Genomic DNA, 12513 nt, shown 5'->3' with positions numbered 1-12513 from the left:
AAAGTGCCATTATGTTTGCAAGGACTCTCACATTATCTGTGAGGTGGGATTTACACATGTAAGAGTAAATTAGGGCAGCAAAGTGGAGCTGTACACGACATATTAGTACAGCTCAGTTTCTGATATCACTATATTAAAATATATCAACCCAAGTCCCCTGTTCTTATTCTTCCATTAAGAGACACATCCCTTGCGTATTTGGGGAACTTTGTTATATAACACTAACATTCCGCCGGCTAGAAGTTTGAGGGACACTTTCACTCTCTTGATTAATAACTTCTTGTAAACCACTACTTCCTAGTTAACACTAACCATTGCTGAATGGCTCAAATAACCATCCAAGTTTAACATATTCTCCTGGTTTAGAGTATTTAACAAAAAAGAAACACACATATATATATATATATGTATACACACATATATATATATGTATACACATCTCCATATAGTTCAGGCTTCAAGGAGTCCAACTTTCCTCTTTTAAAAATATATATTCTTAAAATTATATATGATATGTTATGATGAAAATGTTCTTGAAAAGACAAATACATATTTCTAATGAAGTTAAGGACATTTACTACCCAGGTTTGAGTTATGTTGCCTCAAAATTAGATTAAGAATACAAGCAACGGGGTTGGGGATTTAGCTCAGTGGTAGAGCACTCGCCTAGCAAGCACAAGGCCCTGGGTTTGATCCCCAGCTCAAAAAAAAAAAGAATACAAGCAACAATCAAAACCATATTCTCTCTCTTTTTTTTTTCTGAGACAGGGGACATTTTCTTAATTAAAAACTGTAATGTACATTTTGTGGCCTAGTTTTCTTTTTAATTAGAATGAAACCTTCTGTAAGTGAAAAAGAAAGGGCCAATGTGTTCCATGTCACTTGACTTCTTACAATCCAAAGTAGGTCTGATCTCTAAAACTCTTCCCTAGCAGACCAAGAAGGATTCGGTAAGGAATTAGTAATGAGATGATATGGAGGATGACAAGATAGCATTCAATGAAACAAAAACTAAGTCAAGACTACTTCTAATCATTGTGGTTTCTAGAAATAGGCCTTTATTTGAATAATACTGTCATGAACTTGTGAATAAAGCCCATTCCCAGTATCTTCGGGAAATTGGTAACTTCAGGATTTCACACGACAACAGTTCTCTACCCCTACAGTGTTAAAGCCAACCACAAGCACAAAGGAAAGAAAAAAGGAGAAGAACTAGCAGCGGCTCATTACCACAGCATAAAGCTGACAAAACTCGACATGGGTTTTGATGACAGTGACAGAATGGTTCCAGGACAGAGGAGGACACACACCCCCCCTGCCAATATCAATCAGTTCTGGCTACCATACAAGGAAAAGCAACAGCCCTCATCACAAACATGGCTGAGCAAAAGAAATCAAAGGTACACCATATAATAAATGCAGAAGAAAAGGAGAAGCTTGTTGACTCTGGAAATTTTCTTTAGAGTGGGAAGGGTGTGGGAAAGAAGGGAGACGAAGTAGTTCCACAGGAAAGAATTAGATTGCTTAGTTCTTAGGATCACCAGGTCTCAGTACCAGAAAGGCATATTCTTAACTGTGCAGCCCCCAGGAGGTATAGCTTCCTTTTTTTCAAAGTGTTCATGCAATTCTGGACTACCAGTTGGAGGAGAAATAGTATAGAGAAATTAAGCAATAACCAAGCAATGAGTAAGTACAATACTCAGGCGGAGAGTTTGACTCAATCTTGAAATTCCATGTTCATCGAGAAGGACAAAGACATAAATAATTTCTCACCTTCCTTTCTAAAAATAGTTTTCTTCAAATCTAGGACCTAGGACTCACCTGAGTTCCGGAGAAAAGTCTTTTTAAGTCCTTACAGGAAGACTGTGAAGTAAAAAATATGAAACGGGAGGCTGGGGTTATGGCCTACTTGCATGAATGTTCAGTCTTTGTTGTTTTTTCTTCAACCAGCTCAACTGCAAAGATTACACTGCTACTGCTCTTGGGTCCTAGACCTATGCAGTCACCTTCACAAGTGCCTTAATTCCCTTCTACCCCAAAGGAACACACTCTCCAAAGAATCAGATGTACATGTGATACAATTAACATCTTACGATGTACCTCCTGAATATATTATCTAAAAGTTATATATTCTACCTAAAAGCTTTAAACGGCCAATATTATGTCTGATGTGATCTCTAAGTACAAATTCTATCTCAGGTAAGGTTATCAATTTTTATCAAGTCTTTCCCCATACAAACTTAGGTTCATGTTCCTTAATTGAGGTACACCAGTACAGCAAGTCTTTCCCAAACATTTCCATTTATCACATGTATCTGCTATCTCTCTGAATAAATGCTTTTTCTTCTGTAGATTAAAAATAAGGTAATTTTCTTTAGGTCTGTCCTTACATATAAAACAGATCTATACAGATACAACATACTCCTTTACAATGAAGTAAAATAAATCTAAACTAGATGTGTCCTTATTTTCACAATTAATCAAAGGAGACAGAAATGGCTATAAACGAGTTATGAAAGCATATGTAGAACTTTTCACACACATACCTGAACCGTCTGGACCTGTGGAGACTGAATAACTGATGGCTGGGCTGCCTGAATAACTCCATGAACTTGGACTGTCTGCCCATTGGGCAGCTGCACTAAGGTTACAGTGGGAGCAGATGATGTCGCATGAGCTGCTGGCATGGATACCTATAGAAACACAGAAAGTAATTACCATCACAGAACCTGTGTGAGACTACTCAGGTTCAATATTAAGTAACTTCTAGTTAGCAAAAATATGATTTTCCTGCTTGATAAGTATTTCAACAACGTGAAAGAAATCAGTGAAGAAAATGAAAATCCTATACAAACCCTCCTCCCTCTACTTTTAAGCCTGTCCCAGGTGACCAAAAAAAAAAAAAAAAAAAAAAAAAAAGCCAGTTATCTCATGTAGCATCAACACATGCAACCCAGTCATTCTATTCTCTGAAGGCTACTTCATTCATATGGTGCTATACATTTTCCTGTCTGCTTTTATACCCAAATTTTCTTTCTTTTTTTAAATTAATGGCTGAATAATAAGAATTATCTTTATTTAAAAACAAAAATGCTAAGAGATTAATTCACCCAAGGTCAACAACAGACATGCTAGCCTTAAGCATAAAAGTTTTCAGAATACCCTGGTGTTAAACAAACCATGTTTTAAAACCTTAACTTTTCAAATTTGGGCAAATAGGACTCACTAAGTTTAGAACGACACATTCTAAAAAATATATCTTAAATAGTCTACTTACTTAATTACAAGCATGTCTTTTCATTAACAAGAAAGAATATGAATTGTAATTAATAATTTCAATTCCTCCCATTCAGAAAAAAAACCCCACTAAACTGGTTAACTATTTTAAGATGCGTGCGTGCGTGTGTGTAGTGAGATGCTGTCTCAAAATAAACAAACAAAAATCTTACATTTTAATCAGTCAGAGTGACACCTGCTCATAATATCAATACTAAAGAGGTTGAAACAGGAGGATTGCTGCAAGTTTAAGCAATGCCAGCCTAAGCTACCAATAGAGCCCTGTCTGAAAAACAAAACAACTTTCATCTATTCTGAGAGTATAGGAGGAATGCTGAGGCGGTTGTTTGTTTGTTTGTTTGTTTAAACCAAATAGCATGTTGAAGTTTCCATTCTAGATCAATCACTTTAGTGGCAGAATAACAGACATGCATCTCAGAGAAAGAAGACTGAAGGGGGACCATGGGAAAGCCTACGCAGTGGTCAGGGTAGGGTGACAAAGGCCAGAGAGAGGGTAGTAGGTAGTAAGGAAGGGCTTTCGGAATGACTAGCTGAAGAGAGGAATTCAAGATGATAGAAGTGGCAAACACCCCAACTGGAAAAGAAAGAAAGTGAGAAGGTTTGGGACAGTTGGGGTTCAAGCAAAAGGTGTAGTGCTGAATGTCAATTTGGAGAGATGCACAGCAGGGAGTAGATGTTCTGGTGATGCTGTGGACAGATCTTTGGAAGACAAGTTATTATTATTATTGTTGTTGTTGTTGTTTGTTTGTTTGTTTTTCGAGACAGGGTTTCTCTGTGTAGCTTTGTGCTTTTCCTGGAACTCACTTCCCAGGTTGGCTTTGAACTCACAGAGATCCGCCTGGCTCTGCCTCCCGACCACCACCCACCGGGCAAGACAAGTTATCTTTGGCACACAGATTAAAACTAGAAGTTTTCTTTTCTGAGACGGCTACAACACCTTTCTTTATTAGTCCTATTCTCTCTGGTCACTTTGTTTTGTTTACTTGGTTTTCTAAATGTGGTTAGTGCCAGACTATCTGCAGAGTCACACAGGTTGTCTTGTTTAGAACATCAGAATCTAAGAGGAAACTAAGGAAGGATATTGTCCTCTTAAGTTTGAAAGGTTCAGCCATAAAGTTACTATGAGCTAAATGTCTCATCTTAATTCCATGGAAAGCTGTTTGAATATCTGAAGCAATTACAGAGTCAGGTCTTCTTCCATGTGTCCTTTAAAGGCAAACATAACAAGCTAACCCAGCGATTTCTACCCTAGTTATTCGTAATTTTCCATAGACATGTAAATCTAACATAAAGTACTGTACTGCATGACCTCGTTCTTGTGTCTTTGGGCAGGAAACAGACAAGTAATCTCGCACGAGATGTATCTCCAGCTCTCTTTTTTTCACTTTTAAGACAGGGTCTCACTTCATTACCCAGGCTGACCTTGAACTTGTGGTCTTTCTGCCTTAGACTCCCAAGCAGCAGTTATTATGGACCTGTCCTAAATGCCTGGCCAAAAATCCCATATACTCTTATCACCCCAACTACCATAGCATTTTTGCTGTTTTTCATTTTATTTTTCTAGCTATTTTTATTCAACGCCAAGGATTAAACTCAGGACCTGTGCCTGCTAGGCAAGCACTCTATCCTGAGGCACATTCCTATCACAGGTGTCCTACTCTCTGACATAGTGATGTTGCCATGTACAAAAGTGTTGGGCCACATTCACAACTATCTTGGGAAACATGTGGCCTGGTCCCAAATGAGACATGCTTTAACAGATGTTTCTCAAGACACAAATGCATTCAATTTTTATAACACACTACCATGGAACCTATTTTTCAGTTTTAAAATCTATTACAAATATCTCTGCGTAGTCTTACTAAAAGTATGGCTACACAATAGTATGTATTATAGAATTTGTTTAATAAAGTCCTATCATTACTCTTTAAAGTTTTACATTTTCATCTAGGTGTGGTGGTGAATGTCTGTAATCCTAGGACTGAGGAGGGTGAGGCCAGCCTAGGGACACAGTGTGCACTCTCTAGTAAACTAAAATTGTACATTCTCATCATTAACACCACAGGTTTCTTTCCACTTTATATTCTAAAAGTAAAATAAGTATATTTTATGTTGATTATCTTGCTTCCTCTACTGCTTGGACTGATTTTGTTTTCTTATCCCTCCTATTCATTGACAAAATCGTAATCATCTTGCCTTAGCTTTACAATGTTTTCCTAGTATTCAAAAGTTGTCTGGAGCCAGAATGAAGAGGAAGTTATGTTCAAATCTATGATACACACTTCCCTGGAAGGCTCGAGGAACACAGAGGAAGAGGAAGTAGAGAGAGTGAGCGAGTCGGAGGGTGGGAAGGAACGCTGTGGGACTCTGCTCTGGACATCACACTACTGTCACACTAACAAACTCAGAACAGCTCTGATAACTGCACAGGGTATGTGTACGATGGAGCCTGGAACATTCTAGCACGGAGAGAATTGGGGTAGTGCTTCCTAAGCTCCCTGAGGAACTATTAGCAATTAACTGTTGCTGGGAGAGGGACAGACATTTTCTTTAGCAGCAGGGCCATTTGCAAACTGTCCATACTTCAGTAAGTAATTCCCCACTCAAGTTCATGTCAGCAACCATAATTAGACTCAGTGGGTCACAACAATAACAACAAAAGACACCAGAATAGAAGAGACCTTGGAAAGAAAGGGTTTGGTGGGAGTGAGAGGGTAAAGAGGTCATGAACGTGACCCAAATACATTATATGAATGTATCAAACTGTCAAAAAAAAAAAAAGAATATTTTTTAAAGTGTGGCATATTTGTTAAGGAACTTGGATGATCAAATAAAAAATACAGTTGTAACTAGATAATAAAAAAGGAGAAAAGATACACTTTCTTAAAGTTTGACTACACATTCTAAGTATTCAATGCTGGAGGGCTGCCTAATGATAAACTGAACATGTTCCCTTTTGAATTCTGAATTACATTTCATGAAATTAATTTCACCTTTACATATATAAATGTGGAAACTAGGAAAGGAGGCAACAGAGTTTTGTAGGCTGGAGAGCAGATGGATCAGTAGTAACAAACTAAGAAGACCACAGATGGCCAATTCATGGAGGAAGGGAAAGCCTGATTTTACCGAAAAAATCCAGATGCTTAGGATCTCCAACACTGTACAGGTGGCATGAAGAAGAGGGCTGAAAGTAAATCAAAGGGCGGGTTGGAAGCTCTTTAGGAGCAGGTGAACCCTTTCTCTCTCCCTGTGGAGGAAAAGTCTGGCCCACTATGAGAGAACAGTGGAGAACTACTACACATAATGGGACTTAACCACGTAATACCAGGGTGACTGAAAGTCGCCATTAAACCCCAGCCCTCTTCGCACCCAGGCCCTCTCCATGTAAATTGGATGAGTGACACCTTTGGGTTAAGGCTACCACTGTCCTACAGTTAAGTTCATGGTCTGGAGCTGTGGGACTCCAAACATATCCATGAAGTTTCCAAAGTAGCTTTTTAGTTATTTATCTTTGGGCATAAGCCCAGGGCATTACATGTGCTAAGTGCATGCTTGACCATTAGGCTACAATCCTACCTCCTAGTCTCCTCCCCAATCCAGAGTGTTAAGAATTTGGTGAAAACTTCTGCTAGGAGAGATGGAGATTAAAACAAATGGAAATGGAGATGAAGAGCTATATGGCCTGGGGAAGAACAGGAACTCAGCACCAAAGCAAGGCAAAACATGAAAACAACCCTCAAATAAACAAAACCCTTCCCCTGAGGATAAAAGATACTACCCTATGCAATAGGATACTATGAAAACACCAAAAGACTACCCAGGGAACAAACAGAACTCTCGGAAACATGATAATAGCAAAATAAAAATTCAGCAGGCAGGATGGAGTATGTAACAACAGAGCAAAAAGGATGAAAAACAGCAAAGAAAATATGAGGAAAATGAAGAAACAAACAAAGACAGTCCCAGAAGCAGAACATTTGGATCACAAGGATCCTACATGAAAAACAAAACCACCAACCACTTGAAAGAAATGTCCCCAAACTGAGGATGTGAGTTTTCACTATAAAAGGACCACTGAATGCAGAGACTAGAAATGAACCAATTCATTCGTATTCATTGTAAGTAGGGACCTAAGGTATTTTACAATACACCAGGTATGAGAAATGAATGTAATCTCAAATTGTGTAAACAACACTAAGTGAACCATAGAAAACAGAAAATTTCCAAAGGAAAAGTCTTCTTACCAAGAATTCTTATCCTAGTTAATCTTTTCTTTGCAAAGATTCTGTTAGCTACATGCTCTACCTTATCAAGACTACAAATTCCCCAAGAAAAAGTCATGAGAGCAGAGAGAATTTCCAAGATGACTCTATACAGCCAACTGAGAGAACAACCAGGCCAGAATAACAGTGACCAGGACAGAACACATGCTGAAGGCTGTTGTCATCAAGGGACCTGCTCAGCTAAATGCTCAGATGAGCCCCAATTTCTCTGTGTGTGTTGTACGAAGCCTGTACTGACTAAGTGCTGCCTCATCTGGTATATTAACTTATCTCTGCGTATATCTGGCTTTGTCTTACTCAGGAGATCTACAAGGAAACCCTGTTTTCTTAGGAGAAAACACAGGCAGCCTGCCTACTCTTTCTTGTTCTATTCCTGCTGGAGCTCCAGCATCTGACTCACTCCCACCCTCATCCCAGCTGTGGTGAGCCCTGTATTTTCCCAGGACTTGTGCTGAGCAGCCATCTCCAATCTTAACTCTTATAGACACTGAGCTAGGCAAAGCCAAGCCTCTCAGGACCATTCCTCTTGGGAGCCTTCCAGTTAAAGAGGAACCAGCCAGGTGTGCTGGTGCACACCTTTAATTTTAGCACTGTGGAGGCGAGGAAGGTGGATCTCTGTGAGTGTGAGACCAGCCTGGCCTATACAGAGAAATTCTGTCTCTAAAAATGAGTAAAGAAAACATCAGTCTTATCCTCCAGGTTTCTAAGCATTTGGCTTTTATACTAAGCACCATTTTCACTAACACTGAGGTAAAGATGTGTTAATACAGGAAAACAGATGAGAACAAAACAGTTAAGTGCAGGGATGACGGCCTTAAGGACGGGATGCTGCAAACAAAACCAGACTAAACACACTTCAAATGCACAGGGGAGAAAAACTGCTATCCTTCTTAGGACTGATTCACACACCAATTTACTTGCTTAATCTGCCTTTTAGTATTAGACTGTAGAAACTTAGGCTTTCAAATATATCAGCACCTCCAGGTCCCAAAGTAAGTGTGTGCAGCATTAAAACAAAAACAAAAACACAAGGCAGCTGTTATCAAGGTTTTATCACCTTGAGAGAGCCCATTAATTTATGTCAGTAAAAAAGTAATTATTTCTGGACCATGTCACTACATACTGTATTAATGTTTAATGGTGCAGTTTACTGTTCATTAATCATTACTATCATTTCTAAACATAAGCTAATACTACCGATGAATCGGAATTCTGATAGTCTTAAGAAAATTTCCACCATCTTATGTATATTTTATTAAAAATGAAGTTCTCTTGGAAGAGACACGGCCTGGAGTCTCCGTGGACTTTATACCTGGGCTAATGTGGCAATCTGTGGCTGGGCTTGAGCTGTCATTTGCTGGTTTTCAGCTTCTGTCACAGCAGCATCTCCACTCTGCTGGTTGTCTGCTCCAGACTCCATGGTCATTAGTTACCTACAATAATATGGAAGAGTGTTACGAGCACCACAGCGCCTTGTACTTGCGTGACTTTAAAGGCAAACTTCAAGCTATCAATAGGTCTGTGATGGTTAGGTTAGTAAATGCACTTAGAAATCTAGTTAAAACAGAAGAGAGCTGACCTTTTACTCAACTTGTTCAAATCTGCTAAGCTATAAACCCTAGTACCTTCAAAAAACAAACAATGAAGAAATGCAAAGTCTTCCTTTGGGTGTGTCTTCCTAACAGGAAATAGGAATGGTCCCTCTCGTGACTCTTCCTTTACTAACGAGGAGGGCAGGTGGTAACAAAGCTGATTTTCTCAAGCTGCACCAGCCAGGTTCAGAAAGAGGGTAGGAAGCAGGAGCGAGCGTCAGGTCTGAGATACTGGCTTCAGATCCCTCCTCTAGGCATTTCCTCCTGTCGGAGCAAGAAGCAGAGCAACTGTAAGAACTCCCTAGCAGATAAATGGTAACAAGGCAAATCAGCCCTAAGTGTCAGAAGCCCACGTGGTGGGACATGGAGCTAACAAGGTAGTAAGATTAAGGCCAGAGCCTAATCAGAGACTCCAAATACTGAGAAAGTCCTGGGGCTCCACTCCCCACCCATGGCAGAGCGCAACATAGAAGCAAAACACCTTTTCATATATTTGATTATAAGCTCTGGATAAATCAATACTGGACTCTTGTAGATTTTAGACCCTGTTTTGCTAAGTGTTTTGTGTATCTGTGTAGTGCCCTGGCACTTCACAGCAGCAAAGTCAGTGGAGAAAGCTCCTAGAAGCAGGAGTTACATGCAGATTAGTACAGTTTCAGGTAACTGGGGAAGCAATCCTTTCTAAAGAATTGTTTTGGTGGGGGAAGGGAATACTTCTGATGTATTCCTCTTCTAACTCAATGCCTACATATTACCAGACAAAAATGAATTTATTATGAGCAATATCTATACTCACCCCTCACGTAACAGAGAAATCTCAATGCTTTACCAAACAACTCTAAAACTAAGAATCAAAATTGGCATCCATCCTCATGATCATTATATAATACTATCAAAATATATCCAATATTTAACACATCATTATTTATAAGTAATAGTTTAAATTGAAGATAAAATGTTTCTTCAGAAATTAATATAAAAAGTTAGAAGTACCAGCATCTACAACACATAGACAACAAAGTAAAAAGGTCACCAGACTTGATAACGTGGTTATTTAAAACAGTTATAAAGCTCCCAAGACACCGGGAAAAATAACTGCCATGAACGCCACAGAATCATTCGAAGTGGAAGTATGAGTCAGTATGAAACTCAATGTTTAGTTTACAAAAATGCAGTTCAAGAGTATCTGATGTCGAATTTGGTTTTTAATACCATAAAACCATCTTTAGGGGGGGGCTATGAAAAGAATTACTCCAGTAAAAAGAAACCCGTCTACAACGTAATGACATTAAATGGAAGGGAACTCATTCATGTTAAAGAAGACAGAAAAGAACAGCTGTGGGGGTGCATGCATGGGAAGAAAGAGTGTGGGGTGCTAGCCCTGGTATTCCTTTTACAGACTTGACTACCAGTACTGGTTGATTTTTTTCCTTCTAGGGATTCAAGAGTGTTTGTACAGCTTAAAGAAAAGAAAAGAAAAAAGAAAAGAAAAGAAAACAAAACAAAACAAAACAGGGTTGGGTAGAGCGCTTGCCTAGCAAGCGCAAGGCCCTGGGTGCGATCCTCAGCTCAAAAAAAAAAGAATAAGAAAAAGACAAAAAAGCTCATCAATATCAAAAGTCATGAATAACATTCTGAGCTATGAACCCAAACTATATTTCAATAATGATTTGGAGATACCCACTGACATTTTCTCAAATCTCACTTGTTTTTATATAAAACTACCCATTTTGGCTGACTGACTGCTCTGTATTTACGAAAGGGGGAAAACCCTGAAATAACCTGGTGATTATCACTCATGAAAATTTAAATTATCATAAGTTTTACTCTAAGATTTTTAAGAAAAACATACTGTGTAAAAATAAGACAAATGATCTATGCTTTTGACCTGGAGGAAATGGCATGTGTACAAAGCAGTCCTTTCGGGAGCAATCAATGGGTACTGGAATACCTCCTTTGCAGGTAAAATCGACACAATCGTTTATAACGACTCCATTCAACCCATACATATTCTCCCAGCTATGCTGCCATCTGCCCAGTCTCACTGTACCATTCCATCAAAGGCAGTCTACAGATGCGTCGCCTTTTCTGTTTCTATTTACAACACACTCAGACTACTTACTTTAAATTAAGGTGTAAGGCTTCTTTATGAGATTTTGGTTCAGAAAATAAGATTCATTACTAAATCACAATAAAAGATGAGAAAATTTAATTATAGCCACAGACACTCAAGACAGGGCTATGATTTTCTTTATTCCCCCGCCCCCTCTAACTCGATAATATTCTTTCTCATTGGAAGCTATAGTTTTTTCCAATGGCTACAAGTCCCCAACTAAACTGCCAGTATTTTATTACCCCTTCATTCAGATGGCTACCAACCCTTATTCAGGGTAGGGATCAGCCTTAAACTGTTAACTTTTAGCTTAAACAGACACCAACCAAATGGGCAACAGCACCACTAGTGTCTTTCATAAGCAAACAGTGCTGGTAAGAATTACTATGGCAGATGAGAAGGTTCCTGGACTCAAGCACAACAGACATCTTCTCTTGGTTTTCACCTTGAAGGCACTACAACAGCAATCTGCCAGTTGTACTGCGCTGACATTTGGAGTGTGATCATTTGTGTGTGTCCTCCTCTAGTAGGGGGAGAACAGACTGTGGAGCAACATGTGTAGAGTCTTCAGTTTTTTCACTAACCCAACTGTCGTGTCCAGGCATAGACTAACCTATCAGAAACAATTTGTGGGATCTTGAACAAGTAAGAACATAAAAATTAGCCTCTGGGGCAGAGGCAAAGCAGGTAAAGGTGCTTGCCATGCAAGCCTGGCAACCTGTGTTTGATCCCTGAAAGCCTCAAGGGAGAACAAAACAACAAAACAAACAAGACCGACTCCAAAGTCATCCTCCAAACGCCATCCCTACCACTCCAGCACAAACACAGACATATTTTTAAAACCATAACTCTCAAAGTTACTGGACTTGGAATGTTTAAACTGCAATGGGCTAATTCACAACAAAATAATTCCCTTTACTAATATACTTTGCTAACAAGAGTCTTAAATTTTATCTATGTACACGATACACATCATGCTTATATGAAAACACTGTATCATGACCAATGTTCAAGCTACTAAGAAAAACAAAGAATAGAATGAAACTTAAGACAACTTTTCCTTATGGTGCTTACATTCTGCTGTGCAGGAGCAGGGCAAGAGAGTGGGCCAATAAGATGCCTACCATGTCAGAGGGTGGGAGTGTCTAAGAAAATCGGACTAGTAAAAACAGTGGCAATACTGTGTGTGGCATATAAGTCAATATTATGAAGGCTGACCACTGGA

At 39.1% G+C, this 12513-nt stretch overlaps 1 protein-coding gene across 6 annotated transcripts in view; it reads right to left on the bottom strand.

Moving 5' to 3' along the window:
- The window catches only part of Creb1 (cAMP responsive element binding protein 1), a 61556-nt gene that overhangs the window by 34569 nt on the left and 14474 nt on the right, over positions 1-12513 (bottom strand). For 3 of the 6 annotated variants that reach the window (XM_036173124.1, XM_036173126.1, XM_036173129.1), the window contains exons 2-4: positions 8896-9016; positions 2547-2693; positions 1822-1863 (exon numbers count right to left, since the gene is read on the bottom strand). In XM_036173124.1, the coding sequence (XP_036029017.1) occupies positions 1822-1863; positions 2547-2693; positions 8896-9009 (303 nt within the window). In that variant the 5' untranslated portion in view covers positions 9010-9016. Of the gene's footprint in view, positions 1-1821; positions 1864-2546; positions 2694-8895; positions 9017-9208; positions 9440-12513 lie in introns of all 6 variants that reach the window. The other 3 variants (XM_036173125.1, XM_036173128.1, XM_036173127.1) reach the window with 3 other exon arrangements.

The sequence above is a fragment of the Onychomys torridus genome, chromosome 23, assembly GCF_903995425.1.
Source record: "Onychomys torridus chromosome 23, mOncTor1.1, whole genome shotgun sequence".
NCBI classification, from domain to species: domain Eukaryota; kingdom Metazoa; phylum Chordata; class Mammalia; order Rodentia; family Cricetidae; genus Onychomys; species Onychomys torridus.
This window is presented reverse-complemented; position numbering and strand designations above follow the sequence as displayed.